Source organism: Paramisgurnus dabryanus, chromosome 7 (genome assembly GCF_030506205.2).
Source record: "Paramisgurnus dabryanus chromosome 7, PD_genome_1.1, whole genome shotgun sequence".
NCBI classification, from domain to species: domain Eukaryota; kingdom Metazoa; phylum Chordata; class Actinopteri; order Cypriniformes; family Cobitidae; genus Paramisgurnus; species Paramisgurnus dabryanus.
This window is the reverse complement of record NC_133343.1, coordinates 17,107,146-17,129,999: the sequence shown is the minus strand read 5'-3', so window position 1 is coordinate 17,129,999 and position 22,854 is coordinate 17,107,146. Positions and strand designations below refer to the sequence as shown.

The 22,854-nt window shown below is 41.9% G+C and overlaps 1 protein-coding gene across 1 annotated transcript in view; it reads right to left on the bottom strand.

Moving 5' to 3' along the window:
- Nucleotides 1-22,854, bottom strand: part of farp2 (FERM, RhoGEF and pleckstrin domain protein 2) — an 870,640-nt gene that overhangs the window by 356,097 nt on the left and 491,689 nt on the right. Inside the window, 2 exon segments of the mRNA XM_065266701.2 lie at nt 4,479-4,568; nt 11,984-12,159. Of these exon segments, the coding sequence (XP_065122773.2) occupies nt 4,479-4,568; nt 11,984-12,159 (266 nt within the window).

Here is a 22,854-nt window from a genome sequence, read left to right as displayed (position 1 = left end):
GAATTGTTTTACAGGGTAGCTTTCTCTTTAAGTGCATTTACAGCGAGACCAAAACCGCCTGATGCGCTGATTTTTAACCCGAGATAGTCGTAGTGTAAGGTGTGTTCTAGTGCAGTGTTTCCTAGAGTAAATGTGTATCTGTTATCCTGTAATCTTGCTTTTTTCTGGAAAATCATAGTTTTAGTTTTTTCAGATTGACCGTCAGGGCCCAGTTTTGACAGTATTTCTACAGCAGGTCCAGGTGTTGCTGTAAACCTTGTGCAGTGTCTGACAATAGCACCAGATCATCTGCATACAGAAGATATTTAATCTCAGAGTTGTTTAGGATGAGACCGGGTGTGCTGGATTGTTCCAGTAACACTGCTAACTCATTAATATATAAACAGAGTTGGACTCAAGTTGCAGCCCTGTCTCACCCCACGCCCTTGACTGAAAAATTCTGTTCTTTTGTCACCGATTTTAACTCTGCACTTGTTTTCTGAGTACATGGATTTAATGATATACTTTTCCTCCTATGCCTGATTGTAGAATTTTATAGTATAAGCCGTCGTGCCATATCGAGTCGAATGCTTTTTTAAAGTCAACGAAACATGCATACATTTTGCCTTTGTTTTTATGATGAACGTGTTGATTGACTAGCGTCTGTAGTGTATAAATGTGGTCAGTGGTGCGGTGGTTTGGTAAAAATCCAATCTGACTTTTACTTAAGACGTTGTGTTTGGTAAGGAAGGCCTGAATCCGAGCATTTAAGATACAACAGAAAGTCTTCCATAGATTACTATTTACACAAATGCCTCTGTAGTTATTGGGGTCAAATTTGTCTCCGCTCTTATATACCGGGTGTATTAAACCTGTACTCCAGGTTTCAGGAAAGTGTCCAGTTTGTAGGATTAAATTAAACATTTTTAAAAGTGCCTCTTGCATTGCTGCAGGACTGTGTTTCAACCAAGCGTGCCGCACAAGCCCTGAAAAGTGAAGCCAAAACGTCTCGATTGCCCCCCAGTGACTGGTCCCAGTATAGGTCATAAACCCCGCCTCCCCGTGTTATTCAATGGGACTTGAGACCAACTAAAATTAATTACACTTCAATTATCTTTTTTCCGAAGCTGGTTTCTGTCATTTACTGTAGTTTTCATCACGCTGATGTAAATTCAAATGTTTGTTTTTAAATAAGTTTGTTTTTAGTTAGTTATTTAATGATATAAAAACGGTGGTGTCACGTCATGATTGACAACTGTGATATCGTGTGATATGCGCATTCTACGAGAGCGAGGGCGGGGTTTTGACTTCGCGGCTTCCCTTCCTGCTCACTACTGCGCATGACTGGTCCCGAAATCGCTATTGCGCAGATTCAAGACCCAAGATGTCAGCGCCATATCGGGACACTGGCGGCTTCACTTTTCACCAATGGAAGAGAACGAACAGGTGTCGTCCATCTTTTTTTTACAGTCTATGGTTTCAACATTTCTGTTCTGATGTTGTCTAAACCACATGCCTTTCTGGGTTTCATTTCTTTAGTGCTTCTTTTAGTTCTTTTAAGCTAATCGGGTAATCTAAAGGGTTTTGGTTGTTTTTAAAGCAACACCAAAGAGTGTTTTTTACCTTAAAATAACGTTTCCAAAAAAGTTTCAGTGGTTCATCCACTCAAAACAGGGTGAATGGCACTTTCACATTCGCTTTGCAGCCCTCTATTGGCCAAAACCGCACTAAAGAAGTTTCCAACCGTCGGGTAGTGGTCCTGTAGTTCGAGTGAAAACTACAAAAACTTGCTTTACGGCAGACCTACAATCCAATCAGAGCCAGCTATGCTGCAGTATTTACGACAGTGGTAATGAACAATTACGCTTCTAACCTGTAGGGGGAGCAAAGAGCAATAACTCTTTAGTGTTGCTTTAATGATGGATTCCAATTGTTTTACAGTTGTGGCCAAAAATATTAGCACCCTTGGTAAAAATGATCAAATAAGGCTGTGAAAATTCATCTGCATTGTTAATCCTTTTGATTTTTCATTAAAAAAATTCACAAAAATGTATTATTTTATTGGATAATAAGAATTTAAAATGGGGGGAAATATGATTATGAAATAAAAGTTTTTCTCTAATACACATTGTCCAAAATTATTAGCACCCTTTTATTCAATACTTTTTAAAACCTCCATTTGCCAGTTTAACAGGTCTAAATTTTCTCCTATAATGCCTGATGAGGTAAGAAATCACCTAACAAGAGATCAGAGATCATTCCTTCATCCAGAATCACTCCAGACCTTTTAGATTCCCAGCTACATGTTGTTGCTTCTCCTCTTCAGTTCACTCCTCTCATTTTCTGTGGGGTTCAGGTCAGTAGAGTGGAATGGCTTTAGCAGAAGCTTGGTTTTGAGCTCAGTGACCCATTTTTGTGTTGTTTTTGAGGTTTGTGTTTTGGTTATTGTACAGTTAGAGGATCCAAACATGGCCCATTATAAGAATTCTAACAGAGTCAGTCACTTACGGATTTTTTATCTGTTGGTATTTGATAGAATCCATGATGCCATGTATTTTAACAAGATGTCCAGAACCTCCAGCAGAAATATAGGCCCACAACATCAAAAACACAGCAGTATATTTCATTGTACACATGGGGTACTTTTTTTCTCTGTGTTTACCAAACCCATCTTGAGTGTTTGCTGCTAAAAGCTCATTTTTTAGTTTCATCTGACCATAGAAGCCATTCCCATTTAAAGTTCCAGTCATGACTGATAACTGAATATGCTTTAGTTTGTTTTTGAATGAGCTAGGAGAATTTACTTGTAACCCTCCCAAACAACATGTGTTGATGTAGGTTCTGTTTGACAATTTTTTAAAAGGTTTTCTGAACCAGAGGCTCAACAATTTTCTGCAATTCTTCAGCTGTGACCCTAGGAGAGTCTTTAGCTACTCAAACTCTCCTTCTCACCGCACATTAGGACGATATAGGCATAGGTTCTCTTCCAGGCAGTTTTGTAACATTTTCTGATGGTTGGAAATTCTTAATTATTGCCCTGATGATGGAAATGCTCATTTTCACTGCTCTAGCTCTTTTCTTAAAGCCACTTCACCAATTTGTGAAGATCAATTATCTTTTGCTGCACATCAGAAATATATTCTTTGGTTTTTCTCATTGTGATGGATGATTAAGGGAATTTAGGCTTTGTTTCCCCTCCTCTCTATATTTTTGTGAAACAGAAGCCAGAGCTGAATGATTTTGTGTTTACAATCATGCTGGAGTTCTGAAAATTGTGAAAATGAATGGGAATATACTTCAGAGATATTTTACCAATAAGAATTTCTAGGGGGGCTAATAATTCTGTCCAACGAGTATTTGAGAAAAACATTCATTTCAAAATGATATTTCCCCTCCATTTTAAATTCTTATTATCCAGTGAAAGGATACATTTTTGTAATTTTTTTTAAAAGAAAAATCAAAAGGATTAACAATGCAGATGAATTTTTTACAGCCTTATTTGATCATATTTACCAAGGGGGCCAATATTTTTGGCCACGACTGTAGTTTAGTTTGTATATTTTTTTGATCAGGTGTAAGACTATCTGAGGAGATTTCTCTGAATAGGTTTTTAAAATAGTCTTTCCATAATTCTCCATTTTGTATGGGTATGTCCTGGTCTTGTTTTTTGTTTAGACTATTCCATTTTTCCCAGAATTGATTATTATAAATTATCTCTTTCTCTCTCTTTTTTTCTCCGCTATCTGTCTTCTCAGATCCCTGCCATTGGACACCTTTCCTGTCAATCTTAATTATCCTGTGTAATGTCACTTGTTGATCCACCAATGAACATCCAATCCCGCCTATTTAAACCTTTCACCATTAATTTTTGTCAGTTTGCTCGTGTTTCTTAAACTTGAAATTCTGTTTGATTTCTTTGTTTTGACACCGCTTGTGCCCCTTTCCCCTTTTGTGTCTTTGTTACTTGTTAATGTTAATATTGTAAATATTATTTATCACCTTTTCACTTGTCACCACCATTGAACATGTGTGTATATAAATTAAATAAATCACAGTTTTTGTCCACTATATTTGTTGTCTTTGACTGCTACACACACACCAAAATAAAACTTTATAATCATCATTTAATATTGTTACATCCCCCATCCATAGCCCTAAACACCATCTGGGATCGTAACAGTCTCTCTCATCTGACAGGCACAGTTCAGTTCATAGGGATCTCTACTAATGAGCTGATGATTTGAATCAGGTGTGTTGAATAAGGGAGACATACAAAATGTGCAGAGCAGTGGGCCTCCAGGAATAACGTTGAGAACCAGTGATCTAACAGACACATTACACACATCAAAAGACATGCAGTTTCCTCTTTGGATCAGCTCAACATAAGCACTGTACTGACTGTAGGCACAGCACTCTGCTCCACGCACAATCCCACACATTCAGCGAATTAAACACTTTATATTCATGAGAAGTGAGAGAGTATAGAGGACCCCGCTCACCACTGTGATGACTTCTAGATCCTTCAGGTATGTCCGCTCTGTCATTAGAATCTCTTTAGCGATGAAGTAGGCTTTATCTGTAGGATATTGCTGAAAAGAAAAGCATGCTTTATTAAGTGTCATTACATAAAAGTTAAGCCTGTAATGTTAAAAAAACTACTGTAAAACACTACAGATGTATCAATCATGATCTATATCATGAAATTATGCACTATATAATTAAATTTGCATTATTGTCTTAAAGCCAAACAAATGATGTTAGGCATGTTGTGTACACCAAAGTTTATAAAAAGGGATATTCTGCAAATTTTAAATAAATAAATGTTCCAATGCAAATTAAAACACGATTAACAACTTCATTATAAAAAATTGTATGCAAAATATGTGGCAAAATTGAAAAGACAAACGTTAATTTTGATTTTCATAGTGACACTGCTACTGGAAAGCCAGAGACAACGTTCATTCAACGTCTTTTTTAGACGTCTTTTTTGTGTTGAAATTAGACGTCCTACTGACATACTTGTTGAATGTTTAAAAGACGTCTACTGGAAAGCCAGAGACAACGTTCATTCAACGTCTTTTTTAGACGTCTTTTATGTGTTGAAATTAGACGTCCTACTGACATGCTTGTTGTATGTTTAAAAGACGTCCAGTGGGGAGCCAGAGACAACGTTCATTTAATGTCTTTTTTAGACGTCTTTTTTGTGTTGAAATTAGACGTCCTACTGACATGTTTGTTGAACGTTCAAAAGAAGTCCATGGAGTATCCAGAATGAAAGTTTTTGCAACGTCTTTTCTAAACGTCTTTTTTGTGTTGAAATTAGACATCCTACTGACATGCTTGCTAAACGTTTAAAAGACATCTTTTAAAGGATGTTTTTTAAATGTTCATTATTGAAATCCAGGTGACATCCTTACAGGGTTTTTCGATGTCTTTGCAGACCTCTAAAAGACATTCATACAATTTTAAATTGTTTAATTTCAGACATCCCTGTTGACCTCCATTTAAACCAGGTGTACAATTTTACTTCTTAAGGCCACAGTTCAAAATGGTCTTATCACCAAATATGCTACACAGGGTTTGGACATTAACACTTTTTCAGGTACTGGATGTTGACCGTGTGCACACCTACTGCTTTAAAATATTAAATACCCATCCCCTTGGCTGACATGTACCTATCCAAGAACTTTTGGTGGGCAGAGACATTTTGTAATATGGGTCACAGTATGTAAGAAGGAGAAGGACGATGACAGGTAACACTAAACAGAACTTTATTTGACAGACTATGGGTAAATACCCATAACATAGACAAGAACCGACAATGAATAAAGACAATGGTAAGCATGTGTGTGTATAAAACAATTAAAGATGGGGGTTGAGGGGGTGCAAATGATTATGGGTAATGTAGTCCAGTGAGCGAGAGCAGACGATCCCTGCAAACTTGCGCCGTGGAGAGCAATGAAGAGTAGGAGGAGGGTCTGGAGGCAGATGGATTGCCAGGAGGAGGAAGAAAGATGCAGTCCAGGATGGGGCCTTGAGCAAGGCGACACATGAGCATGAGAAGCCATGGAGGAGTGGAAGGAACCATCATGGAGGAGACCAGGGTGCTGACTGATGGACACAGAGCTGCAGACGGTGGCGGAAGAGCCTGAGATGTAACCAGACAGACACAGAGCCCGGCTGGAAACAAGGTGCTGGAGAGCCAAGGCTTTTATTGTGGCCAGCTTAAGTCACACCTGTGCAATAATCATGCTGTCTAATCAGCATGTGGATGTGCCACACCTGTGAGTTGGATTATCTTGTCAAAGGAGAAGTGCTCACTTACACAGATTTACACAGATTTCTGAACAATATTTATGAGAAATAGGCCTTTTGTGTACATAGAAAAAGTATATGTTTTTCTATACATGTCTTTGCAGAAAACTGAAACGAAAAAAGAAGGCAAAATACTTTGTTTCCCTTTAGCTTCCAGACAGACTGTAGCAGTCAGAAATGTCATCTGCATTTGTCCAGAGAACCCACTGAGCAAAAACACGTCTAAAAGAAGTAGTCACAATGTCTTTGTCTAACGTTTAAAAGATGTTCTGTGATGTTCCAAGGGGAGCTGGGAGGCAATATTTGGACTTGAGTGTAATAAGAGCCACACCTACAACAACAGGTAGTGGGAAGTACAACTGGTTCCAAAATCAGTTTTACAAGTGGCCATTTTTAAGGGAAAGGATATGAATCTAAAGATAGGCTCTATGCTAAAGCAGGCAGAAAAAATACAGTGGATGAGCAAAAAAAACCTTGGTGTTTGGTGTCATATTCATTTATAAACAATGTTTTTAGATGTATTTTAGGAACAATTGTACTTGATGGAATAACCTTATTTTTATCACGTTTCATGTGTCATGCTCTCATACTTTCATTGCTGTTAGTTTATGTCAGTCCTGAGGTTTGCTTGCCAACAGACAATGGACTAATATGGACACAAATGTAGAAAAAAATATATATATATATATATATATATATATATATATATATATATAAACATGTGCCAATTTCATGTGATTTCTTGTTTTTAAATAGCAGTTCTCCAGACTATCTGACAATAAATTCTTGATTTACAAAAAAAATTCCATATGAGTTCATATCGGTGTCTGGTCAGATGTTCAGATATTTAATATTTTTGGCACAGCCATAGACATCTACTATCTTCATACAAGAAAGAATTGGCCTTGTACATGTTTCAGGAAAACGTGTAGACATCATAGGTTAAATTCCATAACATGCCAATTATGTGATACCAATTTCACGTGTTGGCTCATACATAAGTTCTTACATAATTTTTTAGTTAGTTCCTCGTTATTGCCTTGATAATAGAAAATATGAACTAGGCATCATGTATGACAGATGCCAATGTGAGGTATTAGCTACAAAATGAACAGATCCTGCCATGAGCAATATAGGAGACATATCTTGTATGTATAGGGCTTATATGTGGATATTTATAAGCAATACATGAGACCAATATGGCCCGTATATGCACATATATGCACCTCAATTTTGCCTACATGTATATGCAGCATATACTGTATGTGCATATAAGCTGCAGGTTTCATATATGTGCATATATCCTCATATAGGTTCTTTCCATGTGGGTTTGCATGTCCACAGACATCCATAAGGAGTCATAGTCTGACGTTCATACACGGAACCTTTTTGGTACGTTCACAGACATCCAAAAGGGGTGCAAGAGTGACGTCCAGACACTGACCCTGTTTTACACGTCCAGAGACATCCATAAGGGGTCATAGTCTGACGTTCATACACTGAACCTTTTTGGCACGTCCACAGACATCCAAGAAGGGTGCAAGAGTGACGTCCAGACAATGACCCTGTTTTGTACGTCCACAGACATCCATAAGGGGTCGTAGTCTGACGTTCATACACTGAACCTTTTTGGCACGTCCACAGACATTCAAGAGGGGTGCAAGAGTGACGTCCAGACACTGACCCTGTTTTGCACGTCCAGAGACATCCATAAGGAGTCATAGTCTGACGTTCATACACTGAACCTTTTTGGCACGTCCGCAGACATCCAAAAGGGGTGCAAGAGTGACGTCTAGACACTGACCCTGTTTTGCATGTCCACAGACATCCATAAGGGGTCATAGTCTGACGTTCATACACTGAACCTTTTTGGCACGTCCACAGACATCCAAGAAGGGTGCAAGAGTGACGTCCAGACAATGACCCTGTTTTGTACGTCCACAGACATCCATAAGGGGTCGTAGTCTGAAGTTCATACACTGAACCTTTTTGGTACGTTCACAGACATCCAAAAGGGGTGCAAGAGTGACGTCCAGATACTGACCCTGTTTTGCACGTCCACAGACATCCAAAGGAGTCATAGTCTGACGTTCATACACTGAACCTTTTTGGTACGTTCACAGACATCCAAAAGGGGTGCAAGAGTGACGTCCAGATACTGACCCTGTTTTGCACGTCCACAGACATCCATAAGGGGTGGTAGTCTGACCTTCATACACCGAACCTTTTTCGTATGTTCACAGACATCCAAAAGGGTTGCAAGAGTGGCGTCCAGACAATTACTCTGTTTTGCACGTCCACAGACATCCATAAGGGGTCGTAGTCTGACGTTCATACACTGAACCTTTTTGGCACGTCCACAGACATTCAAGAAGGGTGCAAGAGTAACGTCCAGACAATTACCCTGTTTTGGACGTCCACAGACATCCATAAGGGGTCGTAGTCTGACGTTCATACACTGAACCTTTTTGGCACGTCCACAGACATTCAAGAGGGGTGCAAGAGTGACGTCCAGACACTGACCCTGTTTGCACGTCCACAGACATCCATAAGGATCTTACAAGTGCTTTCACAGCAGGTATGGTCTCTCCTATATCCGGGGCGTTTTCGAACAGTGCATCGGAAAGCCTCCTATATGGTTCCAGGGCTTTGATTATGTTGCTGCCTTCATCTGTTACCCACACTATTCAGTTGAGAGAGGTAGGGTAGAGGCCAAATTTGTTAACCAGCAAGCCCACTATCTAGCGTCTGATATTTTTTTCCCGTTTTAGGATCTTCCACGGGAAACATTGCGGTGGTGAGAGTTTTACCAACTAAATCGTAGTTGTCGGTGATGTAATGGCACGTTATTGCGATTTAACTTATTTTTCTATAGTCATCAGTCCACATATTCGTGCTCATCGCTACGTCTCCATTCTTTAGAGCATCTTTGAGAACTTCCCTTCTCTCATCTGCCTTTTCTCTGCAAGCCTTGGAAACCGTGCTATGGTGAGGCAGAATGGACTGGGCCGAAACACGACCATATGAAGCACCAACATTGATTTATTCTTGAGCTAGCCGCTCAAAGCCCTGGCCACTTACAATGTAAAATGGCCTTATGTCCTTGCAGCAAAACTCAACGCATTTCTCTGCGACAGCTTGCCTCGCCCTCAGGGGAATGCTTGGAGGAGTAACAAAAGAGGACATTGAGGGCTGATGCTGACCACTATCATAATTTCTGTCATGGCAAACCTATGGGGTGATTTATGTGCCAGAATTATACAAACAAATCCAGCTTTTTGCAAACAAACTCAATCTGCTTTGCAAAGGGAAACTCGACTCGCAAACAAACAGAAAATGCTTTGCAAATAATAAGGCAATTTGAGAGAAAATACAGAGGTGTTACAAATATGTACTGTGTTTTGTAAATGTGACCATGATTTTCTCACAAATGTGACCATGCAATCCAAAACAGCAGACGACGCTGTTTCAACTTTTTCAGGAATTTTCAACTAGTCTCCCTGAAAAGCCCTGAATTTTAACTTGCATATCACCCCTGGCAGTGGCAGCAACTGAAAAAGACATGGATAATAAATCAGACACAAAGGTGGATTTTTTTGACAGTTCCATGGGATGTTCCTTTAAATACTCCTCCTAGAGGATTCATGCGATTGACACCAAATGTTATAAACATGATGCTGAGACATTGTACATACTAAATTGGGAAGGGATTTTTGATATTTTTGAACGCTGTTCCCAAAAAAGGGAAGTATTTAAAAGTTCACAGCATGCAACTGTCAGTCTTAAATATGTGTGAAAATTAAAGTAAAGTTTTATGGGTTGCCATGGCAACAGTGTTCGAGATATTAAAAATCCCTTCGTAATTTTGCATCTACAATGTCTCAACATCATGTTTACCTCTTTTGGAGTCAATCACATTAATTCCCTAGCAGGAGTATTTAAAAGTTCACCGCATGCAACTGTAAGGCTTAAATATGCCTTAAAAATGAATGTAAAGTTTGATGCATTTCCATGGGAACAGCGTTTGAGATATCAAAAATCCCTTTGCAAGTTATCATCTACAATGTCTCGGGATCATGTTGACCACTTTTGGTGTCAACTGCATGAATATCCTAGGAGCAGTATTTAAAAGAACATCTCATGGAACTGTCAAAAAAAATCCAACTTTGTGACTTACACACTTCCTGGCGCCTGGTGGTGGCGCTATACCCGGAAGTCACAATAGGCACATCGATGCGATATGAATACCATCCAATACCATTTTCTTAATAAACCTAGTTATGCCCGTTATAGCTAACACTAGAGCTAAAGCTGCAAAGCGAAAATCATTTCTTCTTCGCTGCTCTTAATGCAAACACCAGGAAGTTACCACACGCGTAACACAACCACTGTTTACTTAGAGTGGCGAAGAAATGAAAGCATGCAGCCGTATACCCGCTGTTTATTAGTATTTCAGACTAATAAAAACATCGACATGTCTCAACGGAATCCACGTCCGCATATTTCTGCGGGGAACTCAGCGGATTTAATGCCCGTAATTGACAAGCACACATACCCCGCGCTTGAGCGTGTTTGTGACCAGTAACCGTCATTGACAACAAGCACACATACATAGCCTTGCGCGTTTGTGAGCGGCATTGACAAGTACATAAACCCTGCGCGTGCTGTTTGCTGTGATTGTTTTTAATGATAAAGAGCATGAACCGTTTGATATTTGAGATGAAATAAAACTTACCACTGAGTTCAGCAGATCTGTCTCTGTCGTCTATGTGACGCGACAGTCAGCACTCAGCACATCATCATTTCAAATCCATTTACAAGACGAATGCTCTTGTTATGCTTAATATAAAGTTTACATTGCGTTGTAAAAATGATACAATTATCTTCATACGTGCTAATTCATAATGAGAACGTATTAACACAAGCCTTTTTATTCTGCCATAATAAATATAAATAATAATATATGTCATTTTATATAGGCCACAAACTAAAATTCTAGCTTGACATGCACATTATCTGGTTCATGTTGGTCCAGTTTAATTCAGAGGACTCATTGGTTTGGTGTATTCATTTTAATTGTAAGCCTTTAAAAAGTAATTAATTTTAGATGCAATTTTGTAATATTTAAAAGCTTAAATTCTCGTATTTCTTCTAAAAACATTTAAAATCATCTCGCAGAATTCCACAGATTTAAAAAGAAAAATCTACAGTAAAAGCAAAAAAAGTCAACAGATTCCGTCTGGCCTATATGCCATGCTGCATTTTTGATGTATTGAACAAGTATTGAGAACTTTAAAACGAGTAACTAAATATAGCATTTGAAGACGCTTCACCACGAAAAACACGATGGTTACACTCAAGTCACTTATTTTACTACATTGTGGTTACACTTAGTGTTTTTAAAGGAGCTTTTTTTTACAGGAATAAGTCTGAAGCACACCATAAAACAGTTATATCCATTCATACAGGGCTAGTAGTATGTACATTATACCGGATATATATATATCGGATCGGTACTTGGTATCGGCCGATACCCTGAGCCCAGGTATCGGAATCGGTATAGGGAAGAGAAAAATGGTATCGGAACATCTCTACTGAAAACATACGTCGGCCATAGGCATAAACACCTTGGTTTACATGCTACCATCACTTATTCAGAATCAGGCAGGTTGATATGCAATCAATGTACCTTCCTCCTTCCCTCTTCCTCTAGTCTGGTATTGCCCGCCTCATACAGAATGGGGCTCTGCAGGGGGGAGGGTGCTTGCCCAGGAAGACTGAGGGTGGACATCTGGAAAGAGGGTGACAGACAGAGCGGGCCCTTGGCATTGAAGGAGGACAGCTGTGCACTATCAGTAGCAGAATCTACAGAATGGGAACAGAAAGAGGAAAACATGAGTTAAGGCTGCACACTACACCCAATGTGGGGATAATTCAAAATGACGAGTTATGCAAGTGTCTACAGACAGCTTTCTTTTTGAAACTAGAATGTTAATCTGTTCTAAATCTGGCAGAACAAACTGATGATTAAATTCGCTAATAAGATGTGACAAACTTGCTAAATATTTGGACAGCAGTAGAGTGATCTATTCTTGCCGTAAGACACTTTTGTGCTGAACCAATACATTTTGAAAACCACAACAAAGATATGATGCACAACTTCGTTACAACCCGGAAATAATTTCCTGCCAAGCATTATCGGCGATACTGCTGGGTTGGTGAGCCGGCAGTGTTTTACAGTACAGGGATGTGTATAAAAATGTGTATAATAGCCACGTAATAGCTTAATTGGGTATTTTGTACTGTAAGAGTCGACTTCAAATGACATCAATCATTTCCACTTTTGAACAGAGCCGCGCTCTCTCTCTTTTTCTCCGCCTCTCTCTCTCTACCGGCGCATCAGCGATCACATTGCTGTCATTAGAGTTTGAGCATACAGTACTTTTAAAACACAATCGATTAAAGAATTGCGGAGGTATGACTTTATGAATCATTTGCAAATGTACGTCGCAATGATGTACATATGCGGAGACGTTCAAATGTGTGACAGCGCAAATGACTGAAAAGTAATTATTTTATTCTTTAAAACAACTTCAGAATTATCCATCGATCGTAGCACCATGATCAAAATAAACTACTAGGCTAATAATATTTTAACGGCTACACTTTTAACGTAAATTTGAAAGGAACCTAAACTTGTCAATCATCATTAATCATGGTAAATCTGCACCCAGCAGCAATTCTTCTGGCATCTCTCCTCCTTCACTGCATTTTTCTTCTGTTCTGTTACTTGGAATTGGGTCTCGAGCCCGACCAAGATTCGTGCTGCCTCGAGAACAGCAAGCCAAGTTCGTTTAGGTTCCATTTATTATTAAGACTAAATGGGCAGGCAAACTAGTAAAAACAATGAAAGTAAAAACAATCTGCCAAAATATGGTTTTACACGTCTATAGAAAATATACTATAGCCTAAATAAAGCAATTATTAATTTTCCTAATGCATGGTTGTTATCTTCACTTCTGTAAAAGGAGGATTTTCAGCACATTTGCGAAATTGATTTGCCTAGTTTATGGATCTTAATCCAGTCGAATGCCAGTTTTCATGTGATGGCTATTATTTGCAACCAAATTCCTTTTTTTTGTACAAGATTTGTTCAAAAGGGAATAAAAACTAAAACTAATAAAGACGACATGGTTTAAAAAAATTGATTAATTGATATGTAACATTAAGCAAATGTTGTTATATTATACTGATAGGTGGGTTTAGGATCAACATCTGCTGCCATTAGCATGCTGGTTTTAATTTTGCTCCTATGTTCGTGCTCATGGGTCTGTTTCATACTAACGCTTTAGCAGAGTTTCAACTCGGCTTTAGTCTTAACCACAAACTTTTAGAAATTGATGACGTTGGCAGAAATCTATGCCTCTGACAACAGCTCCTTTATTTTAGAACTAATTAAAAAATAAACTGGAAACCACTAATCCTGACAAACCCACTGAGGTCACATCCTAACAAAAGTATACAAGTTGCTTAAACCTTCTGCGATCTTGGTTGATTTTGCATTCTTAAGCATTTTTGACCAGCACTGACATTTGTGCTTTTTCAGTTGTTTAAAACCATAATAAATGGCAAAAGACGCATAACACTGTGCTTAGTACAAACTGGGCTAAAATATTATGTGAGCACCATGTATGTACATTTTTGAGAGAAAATGTTTATGCATAGTTTTTGTTAAAGCTAGATATTTAAGTCACTGATATAAGTCCACAAAACCCATCCTAAACATGTTTTCACAAGACTTTTCAAAACAGGATCTAGTAGTCGAGTTTTTTTTTTCAAAATGATGAAAATCATTCTGCCGACTCATTCACATAAACAACTATATTTATTAAAAATTTCTAAGACACTTTTTGCTGAGAAAGGTCATATGCGCAGAGGCGTGAATAATCTGTGATTGAAACCTGTGGAAACAAAGACTGGCATAATGACCTGCTTAGGAATACTTTACCGTGACGATTATTGAGCAGTACTACCACGTGAAACTATTTATCACTAATAAACACCCAGTGTTAGCTTATAGCCCGCTAGCATCCACAAACGGTGGAGGCTGAAGCTAGCATTTTTCCGATCTAATGGCGGATTCATCTGATATATGCTTTTCTGACCTGTCCTCACCTGAGCGGGAAGCTGTGGAGGAGTTGTTTCCCGGTCTTAGCAGATCCAACGCGAGGTACAGCGCCCACTTCACCCTGCCTTCCGACGTCCACAAGCGATCGAGGCGCGCAACAAACGAACATTCCACGCGATGCAGCTTCACGGACCGTGAACGACATGAAAGTGATCGGGAAGCTGTGGAGGAACCGCTGCCCGGCCTTCGCAGATTCAGCAAGCCCCACATCACCCTGGCCCCAGACGTTCGCAGGCGACCGAGGCGTGTCACAACCCCACGCCCCACGCGATGCAGCTCCGGGGACCGCGTTCGGGTAAACGAAGACCCCATCGCCCAGCATGAAAGCGGTAAGACTCCGCTTGTTATTGTAACATGTACTACTTGCCACATGTATAGTTTAGCTTCTGCTGTTAGCATAGAGGGGTTTACATGCACTAAGTGTATTGAAGTATTAAGGTTAACTGAGAAGGTTGCTGAACTAGAATCGCGCATCCGAACGCTAGTTGAGGATAGCAAAACCGCTAATGTTACTGTTGCAAATAATCTATCGAGCAAAAAGACTAATGGCTCGGTTCCGACATCAGATGCTAATGTAAATATTACAAATACTGTATCGAGCGCGCATAGTGTTTATCAAAATACACATGGCTCGGTTCCGACATCAGAGTCAAGTCGGCGGTCAAACTGGGTGACTGTCAGGCGGCATAGTCATATAAGGCGTCCTTCTAAGACCCATAACGTTACAGCAATTTCTAACAGATTCGATCCCCTAAGGAGTACACCAGCTGAAACACCTTTTAAAAGTGCCCTAGTCATTGGAGATTCTATACTCAGGAACACTAACATTGAGGCACCAAACACCATAGTCGACTGTATACCGGGAGCCAGAACGTCTGACATTAGATCCAAACTTAAAGTGCTGGCTAATGCTAAGCGGAAGTTTTCTAAGATTGTTATTCACGCCGGCACGAATGACACCAGGCTCCGCCAGTCGGAAATCACCAAAGATACTATTAAGGAGATGTGTGAAATTGCAAAAACAATGTCAGACAATGTAATATGCTCTGGTCCCCTCCCCGCCTACCGGGGAGATGAAACACATAGTAGATTAGTGTCTCTCAATGGATGGATGTCAAAGTGGTGCCCTCAGCATAACGTAGGGTTTATAGACAATTGGAAGCATTTCTGGGGAAGACCATTCCTCCTAACCCGAGATGGCCTTCATCCGTCATCGGAAGGAAGTGCTATACTAAATCTGATCAATAGTCTTAATTCTGATATAGTCTGACTATCCAGGGCCCAGGTCAGGAAACAGACGGATCGGCTTAACTGTCCATCTGTTAACTCTTTCCCCGCCATTGACGAGATATCTCGTCAATTAAGAGAAAACGCTTCCCCGCCAATGGCGAGATTTTCCGTCTTTCAGCAATGCCGCTATTATCCACCAGGTGGCGCCCTTCCGCAACTTTTTAAAACCGGAAGTATTGCCCTATGGCAGGCTGCTGCATGTCCGTGTCTGTTTTAAAGATCGCTCTGAATGGGATCTCTATGAAAAGTCCGTCATAAAAATGGAATTATCTTTGCTTTTTGCTCAAAATATGGTGTTTTTGCAAAAACCTACCCATATTCAAAAGCTGATTGCAAAAGAACCACTAAAGGTAGGATGAAACGATTTTTTTTTGTTTGAAAGCAGAGGGTCTGTTCTTTCATTTGGTATATTGTATGTTTATATATTTAAAGAACAACATTTTCTGGAAGGCATTAAACTTTGGTGAAAATCATGAAAAACGCTGGCGCTGGCTGGCAACTTTTTTTTAAAACGCTGGCGGTGAAAGAGTTAACTGCTGTGATATGTCAAGACCACTTATAACCCAGCACTTCGAGTCAATCTTACCGAAATATCAGCACATTTCAACTGTATCTGTTCCCCGAACAAATAAATACAGGGCACCGCTTGTTACATCTGGTACAAATCTGATTAATATAAAATTAGAAAACAATACATTAACAGATAAATCTCGAATATTAAAATTCGGCCTTCTTAACATTAGATCGCTTACCAATAAAGAACCTATTGTCAATGAAATAATTACAGACCAAAACTTAGATGTACTCTGTTTAACAGAAACCTGGCTTAAAGCAGACGACTACATTAGTTTAAATGAATCCACCCCACAAGACTATTATTATAAACACGAACCTCGATTAAAGGGGAGAGGGGGTGGTGTAGCTACAATATACAACACAATTTTTAAAGTAAACCAAAAATCTGAGCTAAAATTGAAATCATTTGAAGTAATGTTGTTAAATATGGAAATAACTGATCGTAACCACAAACAGCTTTCTTTTGCCTTCGCGACAATCTATAGACCACCGGGCCACCTTGCAGATTTCCTTAAAGAAATAGCAGATTTCCTATCTGAGCTTGTAGTCACTGTAGATAAAGCTCTTATTGTTGGTGATTTTAATGTCCATGTGGATAACCCAAAAGACGCATTAGGACATGCGTTTATAGATGTTCTAAATTCTCTCAATATTAGACAAAACGTGACAGGGCCAACGCATACTCGTAAGCACACATTAGACTTAATTCTGTCACTCAGACTCAATATTAATGACGTCGAAATATCACCTCAGAGTGATGCAGTTTCTGACCATTACCTTGTGTCATACACTGTACTTCTAGATAGGATCACTCAATCCACAACATGCTACCGACTAGCCAGAACAATAATTTCCACCACTAAAGATAGCTTTATTAGCACTCTTCCAGACCTGTCCCAAATGAAACATGTAGCAGATAACTGTGACGATCTAGATATTGTAATAGAAAACCTAAACAATGTCTGTTCTAACACATTGGATGCCATTGCTCCCATTCGAAAAAAGAGATTCAAAGAAAAAACGCCAGCTCCATGGTATGACCATCACACCGCAGCCCTTAAAAAGGCAGCTAGAAAAATGGAAAGAAATTATAGAAGCACAAAGTTAGAAGTATGGCGTGCAGCATGGAAACAGAGTGTTAAACACTACAGACAGGCTAATAAAACCGCCAGATCTACATATCTTAGCAAGCTTATAAATGAGAATCATAATAACCCTCGTTTCCTCTTTAGCACAGTTGCGAAACTGACTAGAAACAAAGAACAAACAGAAACCAATAGTAAACTTCAACACAATAGTAACGACTTCATGAACTTCTTTTCTAACAAAATTTCAGCTATTAGGGAAAACATCGTAGCTACCCAGGCAGCCACCACTCTACCCATTAGTTCACTTAACACTAGACTACCGCTTAGGTTACTCACGTAACCCCGGTTCCCTGAAATAACGGGAACGAAGCATTGCGTCAGTTAGCTGACGCTATGGGGGAAACTCCTGTTTACTCCGTGACTGAAGCCTATTGGTTAACGTCTGTACAAAGTACAGACCAATGACGTTTGAACCCGCGCGCGGGAGGAACGCGTCCTTATATAAGCGCGGTTCAATCGTCAGGAGCTCATTATATTCGACTGAAGCGCGCAGCCGAATAACACTCGCTGCGTAGACGTTTGTAGCACGGCAAGAGACGCAATGCTTCGTTCCCGTTATTTCAGGGAACCGGGGTTACGTGAGTAACCTAAGCGTTCCCTTTCAATACGGTTCACTTCGCATTGCGTCAGTTAGCTGACGCTATGGGGGAACGTAATCCCATCACGCCGTGCATACAGAACGTACTGAAGTGCCTTACCGGAGAGACACTGCGTGTGGCCCTATACCCGGCATATTCACAGCTTTAAAAGCAAATGTGTAAGCACCATATAAATTGTTGACGCGCACACGGTGGGGTTTTAAACGCACCGGGGGCACATAACATAGCACAAGACGGCGAGGTACCGAGCGCGCCGTGGCTGTGCGAGATAAGTAAATTCAGAGTCACGTTGGTGAGCTCGCTGAGCGCACCGTGGTGTACACATAAAACGCATGAGCGTGCACGATTGAGCCGAGAGAACCTGCGCTCGTAGGGCAGGGACGTCTAAGCTGTACAATCTGACAACGTAGACGGCGAAGACCAGCCGGCCGCGTAGCAGATATCAAATAAAGATATAGATACCCCTGTAGACCAAGTTCATGAAGAAGCCAAACTCGCACAGAGTGGGCTCTATATAGGACATAGCTCATAGAGGGGCGTGAGCCAGTGCGATGGTTTCAACGATCCATCTAAATAACCACTGTTAGCAACAGACATACGTAGTGAGTGATCTGCGAAGCTCACGAACGGTCGATCTGACTATAATATGCGGCAGAACGGTTCGTAGCGTGGGATTATACAGATACCACAATAGTGTGAACCCAGGTGCACCCTCGAGCGCATCGGGATGCATATAGGTAGTATTATAGTGCACAGATCGGTGAGCTTTCCAAGCGCGCCGTAAATGTGTATTGACTATAAATTGCACGGGCACAGGTGAACACTTGAATACATCGTGAATGCATATAGATGAATCAGAGTGTTATAATGCACAGGCCGGCAAGATTCTCGAGCGCGCCGTCATGTGTTCTGATAATAAATTGTGCGCACACGGGTGAACTCTTCAGTGCACCGTGAATGCGTATAGATAAATCAGTGCACAGAACGCGCCGTGAATGTGTACAGATATGATTGATGAACGTAACGGTGGGCACACAACGCACCGTGAACGTACACAGATGAACAACAATGTATGTGTCACAAAGCATAACACAGCTGTGTATACAGGTGAGCTTTCCCAAGCGCATCTTATTGTATACCAAAATGTTATAGCGTGTACATGTGAGCTTCTCTAAGCGCACGGTGGACGCATATAATTAAAAACCATATCGTGCATACAGGTGAGCTAATGGGCGCACCTTTAATGCAACAAACCTCAGTAGTGCGCGAAGCAGGGATGTCGAAGCTGTAAACTGACAACGTGGACGGCGGGGACCAGCCGGCCGTGTCACAATTGTCAAATGAGAAACCTCTAAGACCATGCCCATGCTCTAAGACAAGTGAGCATAATTGTCACGGGAGGTGATAACGTCAACGATCCATAAATAGCCTGTATTGACAGGTGCTCTAGTGAGTGATCTGTGACGCAGATGAACAGCTGATCGTCTGATGTACGTCAGACGTATGTGTCATACAGGACCTTGGACAGTTCCAGAGCGCTGTGCCTCGGGCACCGTCCGCATCTGAGAAATGACAGGCTTATGAATAAAGTGAATGGCCAGCCGTAAAAGCATGGTTCGCTGTTACCGCCGCCGTCCGCATCTGAGAGATGACAGGCTTGTGAATTAAATGAATGGTCGGTCGTAAAAGCGTGGTTCGCTGTTATCACGGCCACATAGATATAGGTAGGGGAGAGAGCCGCCGTGCCTCTGTAGTGAGGAGAAAAGTGTTCCACCGGCGATTCGCGGGGGGTTTTGACTTTCAAATGTCACTAGACAGAATGGATCAGACTTTGCATAAGGACGCCTCGTGAAAGGGGTCCTAGCAGCTTGTGTCAATGTGTCATAAGGCACGTAATGTAGGTCGTGTCCCACGGATGCCATCTCCGCACGCCCATCGTAATGGGTTAATATTGGTAGTTTAAGCATGAGATGCGTATCACTCTGATTGAACATAGCTTATAAAGCGATGCAATGAGTTTATAAAGGAGATGACTCGTCAGCTTGTTCAGGGGGCGAGATCTCAGTCTGGTTCGGTAAATAATGAAACCACCGTAGATTGCCCGACCGCATTATCACAATAACACGGTCGAGAGTGCTGCAGTGCTAAATCATCCTCTTAATGTACCGTATTCACAGTACAAGGTGATTTATATGAGACAAACGGCGTTCCACGCGCCGAAGGCTGATTGCCGTCGTAAAGCGTGTTCAACCCACAGCAAATGCTGGGCTAGCTCGTAATGACAGCACTTCATGCAGCCGTGTGTAACTTAAGCAAGCTTCCCGGCCGTCAGCTCGGGGCGGGACCTTTGCTTAGTCAAACTGAAGTGGACTTATGAACAGAATGCCACGATATTCAGCTTTCTGAGGCTCGTTAGAGGGGTACGTGTGCCCGTCTTAAACGAGATGCCGCGCGCGTCTGACTGTGCGCGCGCTTTAAGCTTTGAAACTTATTGTGGCGGGTAGCAAGCTCACTTGAGGTTGATATTACCCTTAATATCTCCGAGTATTGGAGCGAAGGTGTGAGCGTCTTCGGATCCGCTAATATAAATCAGCTATATGGCCGAAAAACGTCATAAACCGCTTGGCTGTAAGCCTTTGAGTGGCCGTCCGGAGAGGGCGCGATTCAAACGCTTGGAGCCATGCAAAAGTCTGAGGCTGTCCTTCCTCTAGGAAGAGAGAATAACAGCCGTAAGACCGTGCTCGTTTGCGCCATCAGCATCGTAGCGGAGAAACTGAGGTGGGCTGCGAGCGAATTTGGCAGAAAGGTGTTAGAGACACCGTACAGTCGTGGGGTGTCAATACACAGTATATGGCCAAACCGGGTTTTTTTCGGCTAGCGTCGATAGAATTATGGACAGCGGGCCGTGTGTGCGTATTACTGAATGCTTGTCAGTAAGGCGATAAAGTGTTTAGAGACACCGTACAACCGTAGGTGTCAATACACAGTATAGTAAGCACGGAAATTACTCTTTTTAGAGGAATTAAATACCGTTCGCCACTATAGTGAGGTCGCATAGCCGACAGTATTACACAGTATGTTTGGATAAACAGCACACAGAAAACATTTCAGGGCAGTCCAGCCGAGGCGCGACATAACCCCTTTTTTCCCAGACAGTTTCGTTCTCTGTTGATGCAGCTGTGCTGCGGAGACCAGAGCTCAGCCGTTCAGGTGCACAAGCCTCAGTAGTGACGGTGACCGAACGGCTCACGGAGCAGGGTAGTATGTCTAGGTGGTTTAATGTCAGACTGAACCCATCGCAGAGAGGAAGTCTGCCGTGAGGCCCGCGGTTTTGCCGTTTATTAAAAGGGCAGAAAAACCGGGTATATATATAAGAATGTACCAATATTCAGCGCACTGATATAGGACGGGACTGAATAAAGGGAGGTATTCGGGCCTCAGAATATTATAAACAAATTCGTTCTGCCTCTGATTCCGTCTAAACCAGAGAGAAATTACCAGGCAGACGAAGAATGAGCTATCTGAAGTGAGATCGGCTCAGGCCAGTAAAGCTCTTTTAGCGCTCCAATAGAGGCGTGTCCGCCTTATCGAGCAGACGAATGAGATCGTGCCGCTCCAGGAGGGGAGGGGCATGAAGCTCTCTTATAATGAGTGTTCTTGGTGCTCCAATAGCGGCGAATCGGCCCTATCGAGCAGACGAATGAGATCGCGCCGCTCCATGAGGGGAGGGGCATGAAGCTCTGTAATCGTTGAACACTGGACAGCTGCATTTAGAGGCAGCGAGCCGTAATACCGCGTGCTAGCTAAGCCGTTAAGAGACCTCACCACTGTGGGGAAAGGAGCGAGGGACTCCGCGAGCGTGGAGCACGAGTGGCTGTGCTATGACAGAGACAGGGGCAGACCGCCCGTGTTTGCTTGTCGTATGCATCTATCCAGGTCTACGGTTCCCCGCTTGTTCATCTCAACAAGAGAGGAACGGCAGAGGGGAGCAGCAACACAGACAGAACAGCCATGCGTCGTGACGGTATCACCCGATGCACTCGGGGGATTAATATATGTGCCAGAGATCTCGCCACTGAATGTGAGAGGAGCGAAGGGACTCTGTAAGCATCAACGGTTGCGGTGTGACAGAACACAGGGGGGGTTAGTCCGTGTGTGCTTGTCTATGCATCCATCTAGTCTCATGGCTCGCCGTGTGTTCATCCCGGCGAGAGAGGAACAGCAGGGGGAGCACGAAACATGGATAAGACAACCAAAGCATAAGCGCGGTCCCGGCGTGGGAGGTGCCAGACCGGTAACGCGCTCGGAGGAAATTCATAGCAGAGAGGCTCACCGAGCCGCTGTGCTGGACGCTATTACAACAGCGCCTGCTCTTTTAGCGTATAGCTTTATATTAAAGATATTGATCTTACCGGGCGGCCGCAGGGGAGACCTCGTCAGGCGTGTGTCCGCTGCACAGGGCTCGTACCACGGCAAGCGAAGGCTATCTTCGGTTCTCGGCCGGAAAGCGGCAGGGGAAGACGCTAGACCTGGACTCTGCTATCTTCGGTTCTCAGCCAGAAAATGGCAGGGGAAGACGCTAGGCCTGGACTCCGCTGCAGGGCTTTTGTCAACGGCGAGGTAAGGCTTCTTCTTTTTCTTCGGAGCAGCGAGAGGTTCGCGCTGAAGGAGAAAATAATGAGCTCCTGACGATTGAACCGCGCTTATATAAGGACGCGTTCCTCCCGCGCGCGGGTTCAAACGTCATTGGTCTGTACTT